The 26,995-nt window shown below is 38.7% G+C and overlaps 1 protein-coding gene across 1 annotated transcript in view; it reads right to left on the bottom strand.

The window, feature by feature from the left end:
- The window catches only part of LOC113046475 (structural maintenance of chromosomes protein 6-like), a 50,307-nt gene that overhangs the window by 13,068 nt on the left and 10,244 nt on the right, over positions 1-26,995 (bottom strand). The window contains exons 6-12 of the mRNA XM_026207318.1: positions 10,467-10,528; positions 10,287-10,367; positions 10,108-10,209; positions 9,820-9,939; positions 9,351-9,449; positions 8,169-8,315; positions 4,677-4,824 (exon numbers count right to left, since the gene is read on the bottom strand). Coding sequence (XP_026063103.1) covers positions 4,677-4,824; positions 8,169-8,315; positions 9,351-9,449; positions 9,820-9,939; positions 10,108-10,209; positions 10,287-10,367; positions 10,467-10,528 — 759 coding nt within the window. The remainder of the gene's footprint in view (positions 1-4,676; positions 4,825-8,168; positions 8,316-9,350; positions 9,450-9,819; positions 9,940-10,107; positions 10,210-10,286; positions 10,368-10,466; positions 10,529-26,995) is intronic.

Raw genomic sequence — 26,995 nt, 5'->3', positions numbered from 1 at the left:
GTTTTGATCTTTTTTAGTTATTGATCAGGTTAATAGAAAACTGTCTACATGAATATAAATAGGTACAAAAAAGGTAATGACAACGTCTCATTGCAGATGGGAGGATTGACAATGCACAATTAAATGATCACATTGAATGTTGGTTTGACATGCTGAGTTAGTGTTGGCTTGACAAAGATGACAGTTTGAATTTTAAACTGCTACCATTCAAAAGTTAAACAGGGTGGTTGACTGCTTTTTTTCAAGGCTTGATTGTGTTTATGAGGTGTAGTCTAACAGTTAATGCTTTGTTAAAAAAAATATATATATATATACACACACACACACACACATATATATATATATATATATATATACAGTCTTGTTCAAAATAATAGCAGTACAATGTGACTAACCAGAATAATCAAGGTTTTTAGTATATTTTTTATTGCTACGTGGCAAACAAGTTACCAGTAGGTTCAGCAGATTCTCAGAAAACAAATGAGACCCAGCATTCATGATATGCACGCTCTTAAGGCTGTGCAATTGGGCAATTAGTTGAATTAGTTGAAAGGGGTGTGTTCAAAAAAATAGCAGTGCGGCATTCAATCACTGAGGTCATCAATTTTGTGAAGAAACAGGTGTGAATCAGGTGGCCCCTATTTAAGGATGAAGCCAACACTTGTTGAACATGCATTTGAAAGCTGAGGAAAATGGGTCGTTCAAGACATTGTTCAGAAGAACAGCGTACTTTGATTAAAAAGTTGATTAGAGAGGGGAAAACCTATAAAGAGGTGCAAAAAATGATAGGCTGTTCAGCTAAAATGATCTCCAATGCCTTAAAATGGAGAGCAAAACCAGAGAGACGTGGAAGAAAACGGAAGACAACCATCAAAATGGATAGAAGAATAACCAGAATGGCAAAGGCTCAGCCAATGATCACCTCCAGGATGATCAAAGACAGTCTGGAGTTACCTGTAAGTACTGTGACAGTTAGAAGACGTCTGTGTGAAGCTAATCTATTTTCAAGAATCCCCCGCAAAGTCCCTCTGTTAAAAAAAAGGCATGTGCAGAAGAGGTTACAATTTGCCAAAGAACACATCAACTGGCCTAAAGAGAAATGGAGGAACATTTTGTGGACTGATGAGAGTAAAATTGTTCTTTTTGGGTCCAAGGGCCACAGGGAGTTTGTGAGACGACCCCCAAACTCTGAATTCAAGCCACAGTACACCGTGAAGACAGTGAAGCATGGAGGTGCAAGCATCATGATATGGGCATGTTTCTCCTACTATGGTGTTGGGCCTATTTATCGCATACCAGGGATCATGGATCAGTTTGCATATGTTAAAATACTTGAAGAGGTCATGTTGCCCTATGCTGAAGAGGACATGCCCTTGAAATGGTTGTTTCAACAAGACAATGACCCAAAACACACTAGTAAACGGGCAAAGTCTTGGTTCCAAACCAACAAAATTAATGTTATGGAGTGGCCAGCCCAATCTCCAGACCTTAATCCAATTGAGAACTTGTGGGGTGATATCAAAAATGCTGTTTCTGAAGCAAAACCAAGAAATGTGAATGAATTGTGGAATGTTGTTAAAGAATCATGGAGTGGAATAACAGCTGAGAGGTGCCACAAGTTGGTTGACTCCATGCCACACAGATGTCAAGCAGTTTTAAAAAACTGTGGTCATACAACTAAATATTAGTTTAGTGATTCACAGGATTGCTAAATCCCAGAAAAAAAAATGTTTGTACAAAATAGTTTTGAGTTTGTACAGTCAAAGGTAGACACTGCTATTTTTTTGAACACACCCCTTTCAACTAATTGCCCAATTGCACAGCCTTAAGAGCGTGCATATCATGAATGCTGGGTCTTGTTTGTTTTCTGACAATCTACTGAACCTACTGGTAACTTGTTTGCCACGTAGCAATAAAAAATATACTAAAAACCTTGATTATTCTGGTTAGTCACATTGTACTGCTATTATTTTGAACAAGACTGTATATATATATATATATATATATATATATATATATATATATATGCATTATGTTTTACATAAGTCACCTTTATTCTACACCACTCTGTCCCTTCTCCTATGAATGCTCTGATGATTTCCTGGTTCTATGAAGCCCTTTCCTCAGAAATATGCGATAGGCTCAGATTGGCTAGCTGGCTCAGTGTGTTGTGATTCGTTAAACGTCACGCCCCTCAGCTCAGTGGCATGTGCTCTGTTTGTATTGTAAAAAATGGCATCGTCAATATTGCTTATCCATTTAAGCCTGAATGAGACACAGAAGATATTAGTGAAGAGGACTGTGCAGAACCTGTGCAAGCACAGCTCTTACAGGGCATTTCAGAATGGTGTTTTTTTTGTTTATTGTTGTCTCATACTTTTAGAAATCCTGTTACTTGTAAATGCTACTGCTTATGTTAGCTTTCAATATACAGTTTTATCCTGATTAAAGCTTTAATAGAGCAGAATACATGATAGCGTTGAGGCATTTTTGTGAATTGTTAATTTTGTTGAAAACAAAAAGTGTCTGACAGCAAGTATTCTCATTACCACAGTAACCGCACATAGACGCGTCCACCATCTAAATAATAGGGAATCTACCTATATATATCTATGGTTATTTGTGATGTCGCCAACCGGGAAAGAAACTCGTTATAGTCCCTATCAGCCATAACTGTAGGCATTAAACTGCCATAATTTTAAAAGACAATATATAAGTTTGCATTGAACTTTTAGCGTTGTACAGTAAATTTGCAGATATTGTTCATGCTCAAACAGAAACATTGTACACTAAATAAAGTTACAAAAGTTCAAAATCACAATCAACCACCCCTTTAAATAAAGGGTCTCTTATTTTTACCAAGACTGCATTTATTTGATTTTTTTTTTAATAACTGTTTTCTCTTTTAATAAATTATGCTGATGCAAAAAACATTATCATCATCAACATTGAAATCAGTTGTAATGCTTTACATTTTAGTGGAAACGATTCATTTTATTCCCAGGATACTTTGACCAATACAAAGTTTTAAAGATCAGAATTTATTTGAAATTGCAATGTTGTAACATAATAAATTACTTAATTTTCACTTTTTGAGTAATGTATTTGTCCCTTGCTGAATGAAAAATACTAAATTCTTTAGGGGTAATAAAGGTGCTGCTAAGGTGTTCTAAATTGTAGCTAAACGGCTGCTAAATTGTTTAGGGGGGTTGATACAAGTTAACTAGCATTAAAGAGATTCTAATGTCACACAGATACTAATGCTACTGATAAGATGTATCACACCCAGACATACCATCAGCCCATCGGTTTATAATTGTGCATTGCAGTTCTGTCATATGCTGCTTTAAATGCATGAATGTTTTTTTTTTTTTTAAGTCTGGATTTTGATTAGCTGTCAATGTTTTTATCATTCATCAGCTGGAAATAATCATTCTGAAAGTGATTCCAATGGTTTGGTTCTTCTATCATGTCAGGTAGTTTGTTGTTTTTCCATCTCATCTGTGACTGTAAAACAAGCCAGTGTTGCCACTAGCCCCCATGCTTTAGGTCAAAATATGTTGCCTGTAGAAATTTTGGTCCTAAGCTAAGGATTAAGAAAAATACTATAGACCTAAAATGTGGTAACTAATGGGCTGTTCTCAAAGAGCTTGATTGACAGGCGACCTGACCAATCAGAATGTGGATATTGTGTGTCACCATTGCTATCCGCCATCCATCCATCTATCTATCCATCCATCCATCCATCCATCCATCCATCCATCCATCCATCCATATAGTGTTTTTTTATTTGGCTGGGCCAGTGAAAATGTTTTCACTACTGAGGGCAAGTAAAACTGAATGTAGAGCCCTGCTATGGTGTGTGAACACTTTCAAAAAACATCAGCTGCCATACATTCCATGCAACATTATCTGCAACCAAGCATGGTGGTGGGAGTGTCATAGTCTGGGGCTGCATGAGTGCTGCTGGCAACGGGGAACTGTAGTTCATTGAGGGTATCATGAATGCCAATATGTACTGTGACATACTGAAGCAGAGCATGAGACCACTGCCTTGCTAAAGAAGCTGAGAGTAAAGGTGTTGGACTGGCCAAGCATGTCTCCAGACCTAAACCCCATTAGCATCTGTGGGGCATCCGCAAAAGTAAGATGAGTGCAAGATCTCTAACATCCACCAGCTCCATGATGTCATGATGTAGGAGTGGAAGAAGACTGAGGGGTTAAGGCAGTGCTGGAAAATGATGGTGGCCACACAAAATATTGACACTTTTGGCCCAATTTGGACATTTTCACTTAGGGGTGTACTCACTTTTGTGGCCAGCGGTTTAGACATTAATGGCTGTCTGTTGAGTTATTTTGAGGGGACAGCAAATTAACAATGTTATACAAGCTGTATACTATTTTACATTGTAGCAAAGTGTAATTTCTTCAATGTTGTCATGTGAAAAGTTTAATAAAATCAAACACTGAAATGGAAACAACAAATCATCACAGCCCTAATGATATTTGGATCCCTGTGTATAGAAAATACTTTTACCAACAACTAACTTTCCCCGCTTGACCCAGTAGTGGTTCCAGTTCAGCTTGAATGTGATTCAACTTCTCCACATGAGTGTCAGCTGAGTTCGTCTGAGTTATGCTGGACAGAGAGGAGGGGTTGGGTCATAATGAAAGGCTGGAAATGGTACAAACAATGTTACATAATGTTGTTTCCTTTTTGTACACTTTGAAGTACCTGTGTTTGAGTTTTTGGATCCGCTTGTTAAGCCGATCTTTATCCTTTTCAAGGTCTCTCAAGTTAGTCTTCTTACGATGAAGACTAGCCTAAAACAAGAAAAAAATTAAAAACAAAAAGCAATGAGAATCGAGTATATAATTAATGATGTTTTTCTTTTATGTCAAATTAAAAAATGCTGAATGCTGATTAAGTAAAATCTTTGTTGAATGTGTTTTGATTGTGGAACTATGCAGTTGTTGCCTTTAAACAGTTAATGTTTTCATTTAAGGTTTCAACCCAATTTAAAAACAAAAGCTAAATGCTTTTGTCAGTAGGCTTCCCTATGTTTGTATTGAATGTAAGCTTCTTACTACACAGTTATTGCTGTTAATTTCAGATGGTTACAGTTATTGTTTTCAATAGCCAAAACCCAGTTTAGCCTGTTAAATACCAAATAAACATCTTGTTTATGTATACTCTCATTCTTTCTTATTTGTTGCTTGATAAGAATAATAATAATAATAATAAAAAAAAAATCAGAAATCGGTATTGGCCAGTTTTCTTGTAAAATATCGGTATTGGCCATGAAAAATCATGAATTTGCATCCCTAATGAGTTCTTCTGACATTCAAAATAAATTAACACGTGTGGAAAAATCGTCTCCCTTCTATCACTCTCTATTCTCTGTGGTGCCTCCTCTAGCAACAATAATTACAGCCATTTCAGTAATGATGTCACTAAAACCGTTTTTTTGACTAATCTCGACCCACATGAATACACAAAAAGGGGGCGTGGTCTTGTTGCGCTCGCAAGGAGGAGGAGAAAGAGTTTGTCGCCATGTCGTCGGAACGCTGTTATTTTCATCATAGATTCCAATCATCTTTGTTTGGGCTTCCCAGGGACGTTGTACTTGGAGATTAATGGTTACAATTTATGTTTAACTCGGTTCCCGAAAATTATAATCCACATGTAAAACTATGTGCAGCACATTTTGCTGAGGACAGGTTCTTCAATCTCAATCAGTTTAATGCCAGATTCGCACAAAGATTATTATTGAAAGATGGAGCAGTTCTCTCTTTGTCTGGAGAAGGCGTTGTTTATGGACCACAAGTGTAAGTGTATTTTATTATTCAAGTTGGTGCGTTTAACAGTTTCTGTAACTTATTACACAAAGGGCAACGCTGTTTAGCTTTGTTAACTAGATGGTAGGGCTGTGCAAAAAAAATTCATTTTGCGATTTTCATGTGCATCTCGTCAGTAAAAACCTGTGATTATAAGTACATCTCCAGCAATGCGTTCAGATCAGGATTGCCAGGTTTTCAAAACAAATCCTGCCCACTTGCTTCTCAAAACTAGTCCAAAACTATCCCAATCGTGTTTCCAGGAGGGCAGCCTGTGCTCAGCTGCTGTAGAATCACAACACTGGAACCGTTGGCCCAATCAGAGATCGTTACGTATTTCTGAAGGAGAGACTTAATAGAACAAGGAAGTCATCAGCCCGTTTTTATGACAGTGAAAACAGCGGTATACAGATAAGTGAATTGTGTGAAAAATACAGTTTTTTTTTACACGCGAAACATGAACACATGTTGTATTTCACACTGTAAACACAATCAAAGCTTCAAAAAACATGAAAACGTGACCTTTAAGCAGTGCCGGCCCGTCCAACAGGCGATACAGGCGGTCGCCTGGGGCCCCTCTTTGATTTTAGGGCACCGCGAATGATTTCACGCATCTATGGTTGTTTTGTTTTATCAAATGTCCACATATAGTATGAGTGATTACGTATCTATTTCAACGCTATTGTAATGAACAGACCCCATTAAACACGATACAATTCACAATGATGGTGAGCAAAATACAAAACATATTTTATTAAAAGACTATCTCTGAATAATTCATACATGACAAATAAGTGAAAATGATAATAATAATAATAATAATAATAATAAACTGTCTAAATAAAAGCGGAAAAAAGATTAGAAACATACACAGCACACACTCTATTTAGCATAACACCTCCCACAAAAGGCTATTGGGTGAACTAGAACGTTGTAACGTATTCCTAGTACAGATTCCACATATTCCACTTAGCCATAACTCTGCCATAACTCTGTAAATTATTTTCGATATATACCCGAGAAAGTATCTTAAATAAGTCTAAAGTTATATAACTTATAAAGTCTGGTTGCTATTTTTATCAACGTATTTCTAATTTATGCAATGCTCATTGAATGCTATTTTAATCTGAAATTAAATGGCATCCAAACGATATCTTCCGGAGCCGAAAAAAGAAAGAAGAGAAAAGCAGATGAAGAAAAGCAGGCTCAAAGTAAAGGTATGTTTCGCTAAACATAATACATTATTTATTAGTGTAGTATTAATACTTGATTTAATAAATGTGATGATGCCCATGATCACAGACATACTTGTGTGACATGTGAGAGAAAATTAGGCCACATTCAGCATGTTTCATTAAAATAATCAATTAATTATCCATCCAACTAATTCATGCAAAAAAAAAAAAAAAAAAAAGGTCTCCTCCTCTTTCCAAATTTAAATCTGATTAAATATTTTTACACATGTATTAGGCCTACATGTTGAGTTTGTTACAGGTAATAACAATGTAGACACTTAAATATTGAAATTGTATTTTATGTGCTCTCTTCTCACTGTTTTTACACCAGTGGGCTCAATTTTTTTATCTCGCCTAGGGCCCCACAACCCTTCGGGCCGGCACTGCCTTTAAGACATGCTTTTTTGGGCATTAAGGAAATGCCAGTATAACGTGATGTGTGATTCATTTGAATACTCTCCTCCAATAAATTTTGCACCTGAAAGGGATAATCCTACAATAACATATTCAATTAGGTCAAGCGCAAAAATAATCCACATGCAAAAAAATGTCCACGCCTTTTCAGCTCTAATTCATCACTGTGTGTCTTTGGTAAAACCTGACTTTTTAAATTTTGACGACAAAAGACGGTCTAGCTATTATAGAATCAAAATCGACTATAGATCACAAATCTGAAATTACAAGCACTCAATGATGGTTTAAAGTGGGTTTTAAGCAAATACACTAATAATTACATTTTCAAATGTGGCTTGATGCTACTTGTACTTCTATTTACATTATTTTAAATATTTATATTATTTTATGTGTTCTTGTAAGCATTATAGATAGTTTGTGTTTGTGTAAAATCAAACTTTATTTAGCTATATTAATTTAAATGCTGTATATTGAGCAGTGGACGATGTTAAATCTATATATGAGATACATATCTGAAGATAAATGAATTGTTGGTCGGTGCCCCCTAGTATGCAGGTGTGAATAAGCAGAAGGTGATCAATTGTTTATGCTTAATGTGAAAGCACTGTTTTTGGCGATCCGCCTGACCTTTTAGCATCGCGCTCAGTGTGAAACATCCTTTATGGTGTTGTGATTGTGCACCTCAGCGGCTTTGAGATCTGTGTTGCAAGCCTGTGCTCGGCTCTTCAGTTCAGCGCACTGTGGCTGCAGCTGCTGCATCCGCTGCGTCACACCCTCCAGCTGATCCTGCAACTGTCCCAATATCCTGTAGGACTCCTGAACTTTCGCCTACAAAAAAGCAAATCCCAGAATAGAGACACTGCACATTACTGTGAATCAAACATGATTAGATTTTCACTAAGAAATTTCTTCAATAAAGTAACTAGGGCAGCTGGCTGTGCATATCCCAACAGACCTCTGAAATAACAGCAAAAAGCTTTGAGGGTTGCAGAAAGATGGCAGTATGAGTTAGAATATAAATATATAAAAAAAGATGAAACCCATAATTAAACCATTGCAATAATAAACTGGTTGTTGACAAATAATGTTATTGTAAAAATGAGATGAAAACAAGGCAAATGTGGCCATTTGAATTCAGTTGGCTGTTTTTAAGCAACTCTTGAGCATGTCTGAAGAAACTGATTGGTTAGCAGTATCAAATCTTTGAAAGTTACTCAACTTTAGGTTATTTAAAAATATATATATTTCTGAAATGTTTTAGGTATTTTCAATACAAGCATTTGACTTGCGCCATTATCTGAATTTTTTTCATGCCAGTCTACATCAAGAACAAACTCCTACATCTGCTTGGAGGAGAAACCTCAGGAAGCGCAAACATGGCTGCCAAGTGTTGTGCTACAGGACCACCGATGGCACAATAAAATCAATACTCATTGCATACTTTTTTGCCTTCTGTTCTGTTACTTTATCTAACTTTTTGTGAACATAGGAGCACAGCATCCAGTAGGTTCAACTGAATAAGCTATGTAAACATTAAAATGCAAATGACACTTACATCATGACTGTGTCCCGTGTGCCACTTATAAAGCTGCCTGAAACACACCTTAGAACGTGTAAAAATTCGAAGAATATTCGTAATTTTAGTTTTTTGTCTGTTTTTTACAGCCCTACTGTGGAATAATGTATTTCTGCTAAACCTGGCCCTAAACTGTGTAAACTGTCTCATCAGTCTCATTTTGGCCAAAAAATTCATACTCAGGCAAGAAAAGCTGAAATCTTTCCCCAAAATATCCTGTAGTCAAATGTGTGACTTCATGATCACTAGAGGAAACAGGATCATAACTCCAGACAATATTCAGTCACCTCCCACTCTTCCACCTTCTGGTCATATTTGACAGTTGACCTCTCTTCAGCTGTGATTCGTTCTCTCATTGGCTTCATCTCCTGCTCCACCTCTGCCACCTGATGTACATAAACATACATTTCAATATTAGGTCGCAATCTTCGGTAATGAGATATTTGAAGCATGTGATCACCTAGAGATGGGAACCATAAATAATTAATGTTTCAGTTTCAATCAGTGAATGAACTGTTACTCTGATTAAAACAGATGAATTCTCAGAAATTCTGACTGAATCATTAAAAAAAAGCAATAGGCAAACAAACAGGCTAAACAGAAATGTGCCCTTAAAAGTATAAGAACCACAGGATTATAATTATGATTATAATATGAAATTGATCAAATCTGATTAGGAAATGATAGTATTGTTGTGTTCATTTTGATTTGAGGCATGAAGTCACAGCTCATGTTATGCTGGCAGTGATTCCTTACCAGAGCCCAGGCCATCTGATTCTTCAGCTCATCCAACTTCTTTTGCATTTCATCAAGTGAAGTCAGACTTTTATAGCGCTCTTCTTTCTCATGGTACTTTCTCTTCAGCTCTTGTAGAGTCTGTGTGAGAAGAAAGGGTGTGCCAGAAATCAGAGAGTGAAAAAGAAATAAACTGCCATCTTAAAAAGCATCTAGTTCAGCAATCCAATCAGATACTGTTTCCAAAGATGCTCCATCCAATTAATAATTTCAGTTCCACTATGTAAATGTGATTATTTCAGCACTCACCTCCCTGTGCTTCTCCACTGTATTCTGAGTCATGGTCTTGGTCTTCATGATGTAGCTGTAATCTTCTTTCATCTGATCAAGCTGAGTGGCCTTCATGAAAAACTAAAGAAATAGAGCAAAGCAAAAGTGAACACAAATTCACAGAATTTGAACACAAGTGCACAAACACACAGTCTTACTTTATATTTGTCACCCTCTCCGTTGGAGTGGAGGAAGTGTTCACTCATTTCCTGAGTTAGGATAGAGACCGGATTGTCCACCTAAATGAGTATGAAAAACAATCAGATAAATCAAAACAGATCATTTAAATAGTTTTGTTAGCAGACATACAGAGAATTGTAAGGATCTCTAGCCAATACCTGGATGTTAAAGTGATCCAAAATGGAGATCAGTTCTTCCTTTTGTGATGACACTAAGCGACCTGGGAGACAGGCAAATTCAGATTTTTGAGCTAACTCATCTGTCATGTGGTAGAAGCAACAAAATTACTCAGATGTCACCATGGACAGGTTGCGTGACTTGCCCTCATTCTCACACCCCATGAACAAAAAAATGCAAGGTACAATATATATAACCCAGACTACAACATATACAGGTTCACTACAGATTATAAAGATCCCTGTCACATGCTTGTTTCTGTTTTGTTTGTTTGTTCCTTTTTGGTCATGTTTCCAGTTCCTGTCCTCATTTAGTTTAATTAATTCCAGGTCTCGCTTTATTAGTTATCCTCCTAACCTGTCTGCCCCTGTTATATGCCCTGAGTTTGAGGCCATTCTGTTCTCCCTTGGCTGGAATTGTTTTTTGTAGCGTTCGTAGTATGGGAAGAAGGAGGTGGGACCGGCGAACACTCAAATAAAAATTTAATAATAAAATAAACACAAAACAAAATCGAAACACAAAATAAAATCCAGGCCTGGTCTTCTCTCATCCTTCAATGTCGTTCCTCCTCCTTTTATCCTTCCGGAGATCCTCCGTGAGAATTGAGACCAGTAAGTGTCGCAGGTGTCCCTCATTCTCATTAAAGGGATGGTTCACTTTCAAATTAAATTTTGGTATGTTTTAGCTTACCTCAAGGGCATCCAAGATGTAGGTTTCTTTGTTTCCACAGTATTTCCCATCTTGATATTTATAGGTCAAACCATTCTCGTCTGCGACTCATATAATGCAGGTCTATGGTCACCACCTCAAAGATCATGAACAGAGGAATCCAAATTCCAATTCCCCATCGTAAGTACACATTGATGACATAAGACACGAAACGAGTGGTTTGTGTAAGAAAACGAATAGTATTTAGATATTTTTTACCTCTTGTACACAACCACATCCAACTGATCTGAGGGCACGAGTGCTTTCTGATGTGACGTGTGCGCGCGCTCTAGCTTAGTCTGCACAGTGCGCAAGCGCGGAAAGTGCCGGAAGTGATCTCTCGAGCGTGTACATCACTCATTGTTTACACTTACTGCCTATGGTTTACACAGAGATTACAGGAGTGTTACCTTTCACTGTGAAGATCTAAAAATATTTAGACGTACAGGAAATTGCAATGGAAGATGATTTCAATATGTCAACAGACAACGTTGAATTTTTTTTACAACCATATTTATTTGAACCAGAATACACAGACCAAGTAAGTTACTCAGGAGCGATCCGCTGCAGCAGCTCGTCTTCAAGCCTCAGAGAGACAGAGATCTCTTCAAAATTGGTGGTGTTTTAGTAGCAAGTGTTGTGAGATGCCAACACAAGTGGAGAGCATATGTTGTCACGAATGGAACACAGCTACAAGACGATGACATTGACAGTATCGCATTGCACACCTGCCTGACTGAAGATCCTGAGTTTTCTCCGCAGTTGAGACGCAGTGTTTTGCACGTTGTGTTTAGTTTGCCACATATAAACTGGAGGTGACGTCCAATGCCAGAGGGACCCAATGGCACGCTGTCAATAGAGTGAGTAATGTGTTGTATTTTTATTATAATCGCAACGATTATAGGGTGCATTATAAACAAATTAATTAACTACAATTATTGCATTATATTTCAGACAGTGCAGATTGGTGGCGTATCGTGTGGTAAACAGTAAAAAATTAGTGACGTTCATGATAGGGATGTGCACATCGATGCTGCAGTATCGATATATCGATACTCAGAAGCTTCTATTTTGGTATCGATATTTTCTGCAAAGTATCGATACTTAATTATATTTATAATCTCTTTATAACTAAATGTTTTAAGCAGTGTGTGCAGGCCAATCGGGACGGTGTGTGTATGATATAAAAAGAAAAGGTCTCGCGGACGTGGTGGTATGACGTTAACACGATTGGTCTGCGGCTGCGTGTAGTGCAATGTGCCATTCACCATCACAACGCGGCATGCACGGTCGCGACTTGCGTGAAAGATGACAACAGTACTGCCACTCCCTATACGCAGAAAACGCAGTCTGCGTAGGGCACCAAATCCCAGAGGGGGCACCATCCCAGTTGCACAAAAAAAGGAAAAGAAAAAAAAACCTGCACCATTCTCCCATCCGCGCTGGCGACCTCTCGCACCTGATTTTTGCGGCTGAATGTTCATAATTGATGGATGGCCATCTATGCCTGGGTAAAGGACATCACCAATCCGGCACAGAGAAAAGAAAACTATGAAAAAATGAAGTTGGCTGGACGTTGGAGAGTCTCAAATTTAGGGACCGTCTCTAAAGTTACATGCGATATTGGTATACACTTTTCTAACGTCAGTAGCATTTGAGGAGAATGACTTACAGTCATAAAAACAACGGTAATTGTTCATGTAGGTGTCAGCTATAATGCACAATTGAATTACATGTTTGATATTTCTTAAAATAAACTGTAAATCATATGTAAATTGTGCTACTTTTTCACATGGGCTCAAACACAAATTTGAAGCTCAATAGCATTTGAGGAGAAAGACTGGCAGTCATAAAACAATTGTAATGTGTTCATTCAGGTGTCAGCTACAATGCACACCTTATAAATTTTTAATATATATTAAAATAAATTATAAAACATTTAGGTTTTTCACTTTCAGGCACATTCCTGTGAAAGTTTTTTTTTGTTGTTGTTGTTTTTCAGGTTCCCTTACGAAAATTACCCATAGTTTTAACAATAACACCACAAATCATTGTTCTTGTAGCCATGGTAACTGCAAATGTATTTATAAATATGTGTATATATATATATATATATGTATATACATATATATATATATATATATATATATATATATATATATATATATATATTAAATTAAGATTATTTTGAAAAATCACATACACTTTTAAAATTATAAGCAGTATCGGTATTGGTATCGTTCAAATTGTAACAAAAAGTATCGGTATCGTATCGCATGTAAAAAATGTGGTATCGCCCATCCCTAGTTCATGAGCAAGAGATCACTTCCGGCACTTTCCGCATTTGCGATGACTAAGCCAGAGCGCGCGCACACGTCACATCAGCAAGCACTCGCACCCTGAGATCAGTTGGATGTGGTTGTGTACAAGAGGTAAAAACTATGTAAATACTGTTCGTTTTCTTACACAAACCGCTCGTTTCGTGTCTTAGGTCATCAATGTGTACTTACGATGGGGAACTGTTTAATTTGGACTCCACTGTGCATGCTCTTTGAGGTGGTGACCATAGAACTCCATTATATGAGTCACAGACAAGACTGGTTTACCTAAAAATATCAAAATGGTTAATACTGCGGAAACAAAGAAACCTACATCTTAGATTTCCTTGGGGTAAGCTAAAAGATACCAAAATTTAATTTGAAAGTGAACTATCCCTTTAACTCCACCTTCCTCTACACCCGCCCCTCTAGTCAAATTCTTGTCTACTCCTTGCTATGTCTTTTTTTTCTGTTCACCTGATATTATTAAAAGATGTTTGCAATCTCCCTCATCTCTTTTGCTCCGTGCTCCTCACAGTAGCACAAACAGTGGAAAAATTCCAGACCTGCACAAAAAGTAAATGGCGCCTCTTCTCCCCGTTTTATATCTGTTTTTCCTTTGTGTTTGTTCCACGGCTATGGAAGGTGCAGCTCGGTATGACACCCTAGCTCACCTGGATCTCCCGTTTGTGGAGTATGCGTGGGAATTCTGCGGGATCGACACAAGTACAAAGATAGATAATGCTACAGTAGGTGGACAACCAAAATGCCTATCACCGTCGAATGTAAATGATTGAAAACTGACTGAACTGACAAAGTTCAGGCCTTAATTGGTGCACCTCATTTTGGCGGATCCCCCTCCTTCAGGGGCAGCGTTTTTGTATGGCAGAATAGAGCCCTGGGGCCGGTTTCACTAAGATAGACTTTGACTATGACTTAGATATAGTTGATAGTCAGACTTCAGATAGACATCTAATTCAGACCATTGCACAAAGCACTTAAGACTCTGACTATCTTAAGTAGGACTACACTGCAGTGCATTCTGGGTAAAATAAGACACTTTTCAAAACAAAAAACATGGCGGATCGAGTAAGCGCATTTAACCGGTCAGTTCAGTTTACCCCAGCAGAAAATATGTGTTTGTTGGAGGAGTATAATAGTTACAAGGACATTTTACTAGGGAAATTTAGCGGAGGAGAATGTAGTAACAAGAAGAAATGTTTAATTTGGAAAAAGATTGCCGCGACAGTAAACAGCATTAATCCGACCGTTGAGCGGAGCGTTAAAGACGTACAGAAAAGATACAAAAACATTGTGCAAGATGCCAAAAAGGAAATATTTTAGAGGAAATATCCAAAAACGGGAGGAGGACCCCAAGAGAAACTTAAAGACAACACTGAAATGGTGATGAATATATATGGTGGACAGTCGCCTATGTTCTGGGGGATAAGCGGAGGACGTGAAAGTGGAGTGTGTGGCGCCGTCAACACTGACGTAACCGGCGGAGTTCCCTCAGCCACTGACAGCAGCACCCCGCCGCCACATCAAGAGGAAGAGCCAGACAGTCAAGATGAGAATACAGGTAACAGCGGGTGATTGTTATAAATAAATCAGTTTGGTTTTTTCTTTTGCTTTATTGCCGTCGATTTGATGCTTATAAAGTCAAGTTGATGATGTATGCTAATATGAACCGGTAATAATGTATGCTTATGTGAACCGGTAAGCTTACTATCCAACAAATCAACGTGAACAACGTAATGACTCAGCCTATAATAGAAGGAACCTACAAGTAATAAAATGTTATGTACTTATTTTTTTTAGTGACCCTGTCTTTGAATTGGGACCGAAGCGAGGCAGTGGTGGAGGAGCCGGCTGAGAGACGTGAGGGGACAGGAGATGAACAGTCTGAGTCAGCGTCAGCATCAGCTACAGCTGCTGGTCCCATGGTTTGCACAATGGTGTCGAGAGGAACAACCATGTCAATGGTGCTAGACAAACAATACAGGAATCTTCAACTGGAAGAGAGGAAATTGCTGCTAGAGATTGAAGTTTTACAGCTTCAGAGAGATAAATTAAAATTAGAGTTTCACAAACAGTCGCTGGAGTCCTGAATATCTTGAGTAGCCTACTAATTTATTGAATAATTTATTGAATGAACAGTATGTCACTTGTTTTGTGAGTTAATAGTTTAAAGTTTGTAGTAAGTTGTACTTTTAATAACCTTGAAGATTTTGATATGAATGAAATGAGACTTGAATGTAATTTATAGAACAATTTATTGAATGAACAGTATATCACTTGTTTTTTGAGTTAATAGTTTTAAAGTTTGTATAGTAAGTTGTACTTTTAATAACCTTGAGGATTTTGATATGAATGAAATGAGACTCGAATGTAGTGTAATTTATTGAATGAATAGTATGTCACTTGAGAAACCTTAAAAAATAAATTTTTATATTTATTAAGTTGTTTGTTATCGATAATGCCTTGCTCAAATTCTGAAGTGATCCAGGCCAGCGGGCCACACAGTTAAGGAACCGGAGATCAGAATCACAAACAGCCTGAATGTTTAGGCTGTGATATCCTTTTCTATTGAGAAACAAATGTTCATGAGCAGGTGGAGCCTGGATTCTGACATGTGTCCCATCAATTGCTCCAACAACATTGGGAAATCTTGCTATGCTGAAGAACCCTCTTTTGAGTTTGTTCAGCTCAGCCATTTGGTTTGGGAACTGAGGGAGCTTAGAAAGTGCCCTTGATACCCTGTATACTACCTGTGACACAGAAGCTTTGCTGAGACCCACTGTGTCACCAACAGTATTCAGAAAACTTCCTGTAGCATAAAATCTCAAAGCAGTGAAAACCTGTAGCACTGCTGGGATACTTTGGCTTCTTGAAGTGGCAGGGCTCAGTACTTCAGCTAATTCATCTGTCAGACTCAGTATAACTTCTTTGGGCAAACGAAACCGACTGATGAAGTCCTCATTATTATAAATTTCCAGTAGGTTACTGCGGTCCCTAAAAACCCTTTCCCTTCTCATAGCGCTCTCCGTAACGTCGTCAGCAAACTACAAATTATGAGCCATTTTCCCCTTTTCTTTTGGATGTTTGTTTCTGCTGGTTGCCAAGGTAACAGAGTCTTAGACCTAAGTTAGCCTGGGGGTAAGGTGTCTAATTTTTTTGGTCTAAATTAAGTCAGTCTTTATCTTTGTGAAACAGTCTAACTTGCATTAGACTAGTCTATGAGTAAATTCTAGACTTGTCTAACACTATAGACCGGTCTGAATAGCTTTGTGAAACCGGCCCCTGCATTTCATCCCGAGCCAGACTTTTTTTTACGCCCTTGGACCGGGCTTCAGGCCAATTTTAACGTCATAGTTCAGACGTAGGTTGGGACTGTTTTAGGCTTCTCCTAATTTTTATATTTTAGACAAAAATAATTATAATTACTGCGCTGGTGAAAACAGCAAGACCGTGCTACCCAAGCGGCAACCTCCCGCTCTCTCTTGTGAAGCCAACAAGGAAGTGACTAAAAATGTAATTCATCGACTGGCTGCTTGAGGCTGCTTGCAAAAGAGAGTCAGTCCCATAAACACCCCATGTTAAATTGCCCAACTTTACAGCAGAAAAAAAACATATTTACAGCCTGGTTCAAAAATATATTTTGGTCTATATAGCTAATTTTGACCTTCATGACAACTGTGAGGGGGGTGAATTGTATTAAGCCTTAAAATTCTGCATAATTAAGGGTGTCTGCTGACACTGCCGTCGAGGGCCCGCTCTGCACACTTTGAGCTTCAAAAACGCTCTTCAGGAGTCTACAGGTGACATCACGGACACTATGTCCATGTTTTTATACAGTCTATGGGGCTACCGCGACTATCTAGAGCAACTCGACAGTGTATAAGTGTCCAACAGCAGCAGTATGTATGCTATGGTGCGTGCCGTCAGCAGCTGAACAGTTCTGCATTCAAATACATGCAATAAGCTTAAGATATTTGAATTATTTACTAATAAGTCGTGTTTTCTGAGTTGCAGATCCTGACGCGCCATCTCCTCAAACACACCTTTAGAGAGAAGTGCATCTTTATGGATTATGATTATAATTAAAGAGTTTTTGTTTTTGATTTGATTTCGTTAAGTAGACATTTAAAGCTTTCTTTAGATATATTTATCATGTCTGTGAGGCATGTTTTCACTGAGTGTCAGTTCATTCTTTTACTCCTGTTAAAGATGATAAGTCAGAAAGCACAACAATTATTGATATTGTGAATGCACACAAATAAAAGCAAACCCTTCACAGCCACGAACATACACTTGCTATTACATACAAAACTTAATTATTTTAATGACTGAAATAGTAGTATAAATTGTTTAGGGAGAAGTGGGGAAAAAAGAAGGGCTTGGGAGGGCAATTCTGATAAGATGTAGAACACGGGCCTGTGCAGGGCTCTATGGCAGAGAATAGCAGCTGCCATACCCTAACCCAGTCAGATGTGCAATAAAAAAAACTATCCAGACTCTATTATAATCAGTTATAATTTTTTTTAAATCAGAGTTTTACAAATATTTAACTGATTATAAGTAAAAGCTTGTCAGTAAAACTTCGTAACGCCATTGGATCCTCAATCTCTCAGCGAACCTCGTCACCTCACCCGCCTCCACTCAGATTGACACGGCGCGCACAACCTGAAGGAGACAGATATCCGCTTAAAGGGCAAACATATAATTGTTTGAATAATACAGCATTTCTTTACTCAAACACTATGTCTGTAAAGGCTAATGTTTTTTGTGTGTTTGAAGACCAGAGAAGTAGGTTCCCTCTCAAGGGAACTTCGAACTGCGTCCTCTAGGGGGCGCTATAGGGAACACCTCGTCATGACCAGTGTCTGAAGCATACATTGAAAAAACACCAACTTGTTGGCCGGCTACAGCCTCTGACATCACTACCGGCGTGACTATAAACAGGCACCGGGAGAACACATCATCCTCTTCTTCGTCTTCACTGACTGTTCTGTTTGAAGCGTGCATCTGAAAGAACTGCTAGAGCGATCTTTCTCTGTATATCATGGCTACTACTAGCAAGCGTTTAGACAATGTGTGCATCCTTGTTGCCATTATTTGACACTCGATGACACACGTGATCTTTGTGTCATTTGTTTGGGTGAAGAGCACGCACGCAATGTGTTTGAGGAGGCAATCTGCGTGCACTGTGAGCATTTTTTCAAGGAAAAAAGCTCCGCTCTCGTTCGTCTCTCTTCCAAAAAAAAAAAAAAAAGGAAAAAAAAGGCAGCCATCTGCTTCCCGTCGTTTAGGACCTGCTGCTGCTGAGGCACGGAGGAGAATGAGCTTATGAGAATACAGGTGGATCTGTTTGAATGTTTTAAAGAGGGATTTTCCCTTCCGCGATCGTCATGGCGGTGGACGAGAGAGAGCCTCGGGAGGATGATGTTATATTTTTAACACTATCTGATACTGAGGTTAGTGCTCTGCTGGGTTTTTTTACCCTGGAAAAGCAGGAGATATTTGAGAATGGTGAAGAAGCCGAGGCTGAGCCTTATTAATTCTCCTGCCCTGCGTATGTAGAGCTGTTAGAGGTTAAGGATTACCCAAAGGCAAAGTTGGACTTGCCATGAAAATGCGCTAACAAGGTGACGCTGTAAGGCCATAAAAGAAAAAAAAAAACCTTGATGAGCATTATCTTTCTGACCATAGCCCTCCAGTTCAGGTGAGCCTTCCATATCTGCATGATCTCCATACAGATATCAAAAAGAAATGAAAGAGGCCATTTTCTTCTCACGTCCATTGGTTTCGGCATAAGAGTAAATCTGCCGACATTGAGGTGATGCGCAAAAGCGGCTATGAGAGGACGCCCCCTGTAGAAAGATCTTAAAAAAGACATCCTCTCTTAATCTCCCTCCTTGCCATCTAAGCCCCTTTAGAAATTCAGCTGGCTTAAATGGCAAGGCATACACAGCAGCAGGTCAGGCTGTGGCTTTGTTTCACTTCTAAAGGTTTCGGTATTTCCGTTGAGATGGTGATCGAGAAGTTCAGGGAGACCAAGGAACACTCTGCTGCTCTCAGATCCTTTGTTCCACGAAGGTCCAGGTCAGAGCCCGAACAACATAGGGGTCCTGGCCTGTCTCGATCTGAGGATCAAAGATGGGCAAAGAAGGCTAGTGTCGCGACTCGCGCTCCTCCCCCACCTGCGGGCAGGGGTATGAGAAATTGTGGGTCACGAGGAAATAAGCAGAATCTAAGAGATGTGAACGAGACGAGGCAGCGTTCTTGTCCGAATCAGAGTGATACAGAGGAATCTACTCGTTCCCTTCAGGGATTTTTAACTTCTGCTTTTATCCTCCCCTTCCTAATTCCCCTGTAACCCCCAGCTCTCCACCCGATCGAGGTTTGGTGGAAACCTCTCGCATAACAGATGCTGGAACTATAATGTTTTTGGCTGGTTTTATATTCATAGCAACCACCTTACTGATGGTCCGGACTGAAAAGAGGCACCCCTTGAATGGGGCTCCAGCGCAGGAGGGTGGGTGAGTATGTAACCCTCTCTGTATATACTCGTGTATTAAATTGCTGGTGGTTATGTGTCTACTAATAAACTAATAAAGTTTCCTTTGCAGGGCTCAATTACAATGTTTACTAAACACTCGCCAGCACCAGCCATCCGGCTTCATGTTCTGGTATTAGGTGGCTGAGATCACAGCCTTCTGGATCATCAAGCCTGACACAGCACTGCAGGGAATTTCATGGATATCTGGCCATGTCACCCTGAGGGGTCTCATGGCAGCTTAGTGGTGCTGTCGCATCCAACAGGAAGTGGAGGTGGCAGTTACAGAAGTCTCCTTGTATATTCTGCCTCAGGTGATGCTCCCCTCGCCTGAGGTTTGTAAAATTGATCTTGCCTGTCCAGTGCGATTCAGCGTCACTGTGATGCTTAGGAACCTTTAGGTACACACGCTAAGCTTTGTGTACTTTCTCAAAACAACATGGTGGTCAGTGTGCACGTGAATACTTTGTGAACTCTGCGCACTTTCTGAAATCCTGTATGGTAAGGGTTACGTGCTCCGCCTCGTTCCCTTTCTTGAGATGCTTAGACCTTGGTTCCTTGGGCTCCTTTCAGCCAGTGTGTATTTATTTATACACTTCAAGCATCACTTCCCTCAACATGAGGGGCTATTTGGGTGATTCTCGTGGTAGTTTAGCAGCACTCCCCTTTTTCCAAAAAGGGTCGCCAATGAGCGGGCTACTCTGAGCTCAGAGTTCTCCTCTCATATGAGACTGAGTTCTCTGTTTTTTCCCCAGAGCGCTCCAGTATTGTTTCCATATGTTGATGACTCTCATTCATAATGTTTTGAGATGCAACATTCCATCTATGAGCTGGAATGAGAGCCCCTCCTTAGAACAGTATTTGAAAATCCATGCTATGGTAAGTGTGCATGTGAAGTCTTTGGACACTTTCTGAAATCCACACTGTGGCAAGTTTGCACGCTAGTATTCTGCATTCTTTCTAAAATCCTATATGGTGAGGGCTTCGCAAGGTTGCTTCATCCCCTTTCTTGAGTTGGTAAAAGCCCCGTTCATCTTGGGCGCCACTCTACCTATGCATCCTCTAATACCAATCTAAACAGGGTTTTGCTAATAGAGAACTGTTGAGAAAGCTCTTTCAGCAAGTTTATGCGTAAGCTAGTGGTAGCCCCTGTGTGACAGGCAAGACTTGGTAGAAAATGCTAGGTTCTTAGCTGTATCCCTTTAAAGGAATCTTTCTGGATTCCAAGCCTTCAGCTCTACCCCGGGCCGAGGCCCTAACAATTAAGTTGGATATGTAGCTTAGGCCTTTTGGCCGTAAGGGGTACTGTCACAGACAGCCATCTAAACATCCCAGGGGCAACTCCCATGGAAATGGTAGAGTTGTTACATAGTGCTCCCCACGATTTTGACCTGCACTTCCCTCAGCATGGTGGCGTGGGTATACTGTTCCACATAGCGCACCCTAGAGGACGCAGTTCGAAGTTCCCTTGAAAGGGAACGTCTCAGGTTACGAATGTAACCATGGTTCCCTGAGTAGGGAATGAGACAATAACAATGTTACATAACATGTAAAAGTTAATGAAAGCGTATAATGCGCTGCAGTTGCCTCAGATTCGGACGTTCTGTTGACAGACAAAACACAGATCTCCTCATTGGCTGGTAAAAACCTTGTCAAATCCATTTGAGCTTTCATATAGCATAATGTTAAGTGCAAGTGTCTACGCAGTTTTGTTTAATTATTGACTTAATTATTTAATTATTGAAAATACCCCTGTATTTTATGTTTTATTTGTCAACAACCGAGACAGACGAGATGTGCTGATGAGAAGCACGCTCAGAGTTTGTGGATTCGAATCACTTAAACTAGTCCACTAATGTGATTGCGCAAATGCTCCATCACCTTTCCCTTCTGTAATCACATGCCGAATCCGTTACCTCGCTTTGTTCCTGGACCTTGCAATTTACAAATTAAGCACTGGACGTTATACTAAAATTATAATATAACATTGTAACATACTTAAAAATTATTATAAAATTTGCAGTGAGTTAATTTTAAAACATGGGATAATCTTAGGCTACAATCTATGAATCAAAAGTTAAAAGAAAGACCTTTTTATACAAAGCCTCTTACTGAATGCTATTATTATTAAATATTATTAACAAAAATTTTTTTTGGAGACAACATATTTTGTAGACTTTCTGTAATTTACAATGCACAAACCTGAAGCAACAATATTTGCATAATGGGGAAGGGTTGACCTTTTTTTTTTTTTAATAGGTCTATCAATTTTATTTCAATTTTCTCTTTGTGTTTCAGAGGAAAAATCAATGTTAAGGATGTGTCATCTCCCCATTACAGACCATTCTGAAAGCAGAATTTATGTTTTAATAAATATGTCTAGAGGGTATTTAATAGTTCTGCCCCCCATGTAAGATTTTTACAGTTACTTGTAGTCGTTCATTTGTCATTATTCAACTATCACACATTTATATTAAATTAACACAGTCTTAATCCATAATTAGCCTGCCTATTCAGCGCTCAAGCACATGCATTAAGTTTGCCACAAAGCACAGGCAGAAGTAGCCTAATAACTGAAAAAGGAGACATTTAAATTGTTGGCTTCAAGATTAAATTCAATGTGCTGACTCATCTCCACAGGATGCGCATAATCAAGGAGTATTTGGTTTCATTTTGAATCGGTTCATTTAAAAGTAGACATTATCAATTCATTAGTTATTTCATTATCAGAAAAAAAAACATTACCGCAATGGCGCCTTCCTGTCATGCATGTGCATTAATAATTTTCCACACACACACATCCGCATTAAAAATAAATCTTTACAAGTCTACACCCGAGACAGAAGCTCCCATATTGTACACTTTTCTTGAGTTTTATTTTAGTTTTAGTTTTAGTTTTGATGTCCTTAAGAATATATAGTTGCGTTATAATTACCAAACATCATCTCATATTTTAACAGCTCCTTTCTCAGGAGATTTGCTAAGAACAGATTGATTTTAGCCTGTCTAATTACGATTCATGAGCGTCTCTTCTGATTGGCTTGTTGTTTTCTGAGTGACGGGCGGCCATTGTGCAATGTCCTGCCCCTTACCATAGCCACCTGTGAGCTTCAGTTTAAATATTTTCAAAATTTATTAAAGTTGAGAAACGATTTAAACCAGAATGATTGTAACCACACTAAGTTCGTCTGCCTTGGGAAAGTTAGTGTGTCTCCAACATATTGATAAAACACTTGTTACCTTCTCTAGTGCAGCTCAACCAGGTCTTGTCCCATTCATCAGTATTTGTGACAAAACAAATCTCGTAAAATGTGTTGTAGTCCAAACTAGTCTTTCGTTGTAGTTTTTGAAAAGTGATTTCTGTTAACTTAAATATCTCCTTTTGAAGTGGACTTTGAGCTTTGTAACTTTGAAGATCTTTTTTAAGCTCAAACAGCAACATTACAGACTAACTAAAGTTGAAAAAGTGAAAAAGCATAATAGGATCCCATTAAATAAAAACAGCGGAGCACCACAGATGCCACATATGCTGTTCATATGAGCACACCTGACTCACCTGGCTGTCGATTACACATCAGGAAAGAATTAAATGCTGGCTTTAATTGCAAGCTCTTCAGCAAATCTTCACTTGCCTTCTTTCATGATAGCACAGACATGGATATTATTTTGGAATGCGTCAAAGTAACATTTTTAGGAGCTAAAAAGGTATGGAGTTGAAAAGTTCAGTTTAAACTAAACTAAAGAATAACAATTTCAACTGAAATTGAGTCTTAACTTTTATAAAGAATATCTCTTTGGATTTGAGACTTAAGTCTTTGCCACTTTACAGATCTTATGTATGCACTAATAGCTTGTAACACTCCAAAGAGAAAGGGAAAATTTAAATCGCATCATAGGACCCCTTTAAATGTAAATGTTAAATGTAAACTGCCTTGTTGAGATTGATTTGCTGTAAAATTAGTACACGACGGTTTGTGTCAGCCTGTCTGATTTGCGCTGCGGGTAAGGGATCCAATCAACCCCCAGCAGGGCTACTTCGGCCTTTATTGGTCCCTTCGCGGCCCTGGTCACACATAGCAATGGACTTTGTGACTGGCTTGCCTCCATCTAGGGGCAAGACGGTAGTTCTCACTGTGGTGGACAGGTTCTCAAAGGCGGTCCATTTTATTGCCCTCCCCAAATTGCTGTCAGCGAGGGAGACAGCGACTACGGTCTTAGATCATGTTTTCCGTATTCATGGCCTCCCGGTGAACATGGTTTCTGACAGAGGTCCCCAGTTTGTGTCTAGGTTTTGGAGAGAGTTCTGTAGACAGCTGGGGGCGACTGCGAGCCTATCTTCCAGTTATCACCTGCAGACTAATGGTCAAGTCGAGCGCGCAAACCAAGATTTGGCATCTGCTGAACCGTCATCTTGGAGTTCCAGGTTGACCATGGTAGAATATCCGCATAACTCCCTACCGGTCTCATCTACGGGTGTTTAGGCTACCAGCCACCTCTATTCCCCTCCCAAGAATCGGCTCAAATTGCCCCTTCAGTTTAGAAGGATCCACCCGGTTTTCCACGTTTCTAAGATTAAACCCACCTTGCGCTCCCCCCTTTAGCCCCTGACCTCTGCCCCTCCGTCTCCTAAGCTCATCGAGGGGCCGCCTGCCTATATTGTATGGTGGCTCATTAATGTGTGGCGTAGGGGTAGAGGTCATCAATATCTGGTAGACTGGGAGGGTTATGGTCCAGAGGAGAGATGCATCGGGTAGGACATCCAAGTGCTCGCCTATCATTCACCGACCTCAAATATGGCTTATCATCTGAAATATGTAAGTATTAGTAACTTTACTTGGCTGCTCACTGTTAACCTAGAGAAATGTGCACTATTTAGTGTCTGTGCATGATTGTGGAAAGCGCTGGGGCGCTCATTTGATCTTACAATACTCTGTAGGATTTGGTCATACAGATAAGAGTAATACATATTTCAAATCTGTTAAGACTGTTTATTTGTGTGCACTCACAATAACAAAACATGCTTTTGTATAATGATCGAAGCAATCAGTAAGAACATTCTGCCATTTCATTCTCAGTGAAATTGAATGTGAAACTCTGTATATCTTTGCATTACAGTTATTAAAAATATATTTATAGACAGTCAAATGTCTACTTTCAAATTAAATAATTCAAATAGAAAACTAATATTCTCAGATTATGTAATCTGTATGAAACATGCATAAAGGTGCATCACTACGGCAAAGGAAGATCCAGTGTCACCGACTTCATCTCTTAAACCGAAAACAAAGAAAACACTTGTTTATCAGTGAATTATGAAAATGTGACCCTGGACCACAAAATCATCTGAAAGCTGAATAAATAAGTTTTCATTTAATGTATGGTTTATTAGGATTTGACAATATTTGGCCGAGATACAACTATTTGAAAATCTGGAATCTGAGAGTGCAAAAAATCTAAATACTGAGAAAATCACCTTTAAAGTTGTCCAAATTAATTCTTTGCAATGCATATTACTAATCAAAAATTAAGTTTTGATATATTTACGGTAGGAAATTTACTAAATATCTTCATGGAACCTGATCTTTATTTAATATCCTAATGATTTATGCATAAAAGAAAAATAAATAAACCTACACAATGTATTTTTAGCTATTGCTATAAATTAGGGCTTGCATAGACTAGTCAAGTAGTCGAGTGATCAACCACGCAGTTGGAAACAATTGACTACTCGAGCATGCATTAACAATAATGCATGCACAGAGTTTGCAAGTACAATGTGAATTTTAGGATTACAATATTGTGTGTAGCTGTTACTTTCTAGGCCTTTATCTATGTTGCATGTAAAATTAAAATATGTAATGTAATAATTAGTGGTGGGCATAGATTAATTTTTTTAATCTAGATTAATCTCACTGTGATCTTGAAATTAATCTAGATTAAAATGGCTCATTCGAATTCTGCCGAAGGCATTCAGAATACGAGTGTTACCCAAATAAAATTGAGAAACAGTAAGTCTTTGAGAAGGGGTTTATCAAGCAAGGTGGTGCATTAGAAAAGGGGCTCATCTCCTTTTTCCAAAATGCATCACAAAGTGCTTGAAAAACCTGTAAACTAATTCCACATTGCACAAGGTGCAAACAACCTTACGCATGTTTAAGTTTTTTCAAGTTTGTAGATGTCAAGGTACAGAAACCAAATAATTAAATGCAAAATAGCACTGGATAGTCTTCAATGTAAAAATGAAGTATACAATCGAACCTACATTTATTCAGACACCTTCAACATTTCTCACATTATTACAGTTTTGCTATATATATCAAAAATTATATCTGGTGTCTGAATAATTTTTGGTTTGACTGTTACAACTACAAAGTAATTCAGTCAAGAGCAGTGAGTGATTTTCATTTTCATTTTCTTGGATTAACATTACAGCAGCCAGTAGCTAAATTAGGCACGGTCACTTTAAGAGACGATGAACGCATCCAATATAATACACATCCCATTTTTTCCTTAACTGTTTACTTTCACTTAAAAAAATAACTTACAGTTTTTTTTAGCTTAATTTCCAAGGTGGACATTTTGACATATTTTGTATGTATTTGTCGGCACAAGAGCAAAAATAAGCAAATTCGATGTTCAAGTGTTTTGAGACGCATTTCTCTGTGTGAGCCCTGAACACCGGAACAGCACTGTACTGAATTGGGCTCTTTCACATCTTTTTGTTTGTTCAAACTGCGATTTGTATTGGTTCGTTCGGGTGCAGGAGGGACTTCAAGGAGAATTTCGCAGAAGAGAGCTCGGTTCAGTGTCGCTGTCCGTGATACGCGGCTCTCTCGCTCTCTCTCTGCACCGAACACAGTGCGCGAGTTACCAGCTACTCTGTTCAGCTTTTCCGCATCTTGTGTTTGGATGCTTTAATGTTTAA

Source organism: Carassius auratus, chromosome 27, assembly GCF_003368295.1.
Source record: "Carassius auratus strain Wakin chromosome 27, ASM336829v1, whole genome shotgun sequence".
Taxonomy (NCBI): Eukaryota; Metazoa; Chordata; class Actinopteri; order Cypriniformes; family Cyprinidae; genus Carassius; species Carassius auratus.
This window is presented reverse-complemented; position numbering and strand designations above follow the sequence as displayed.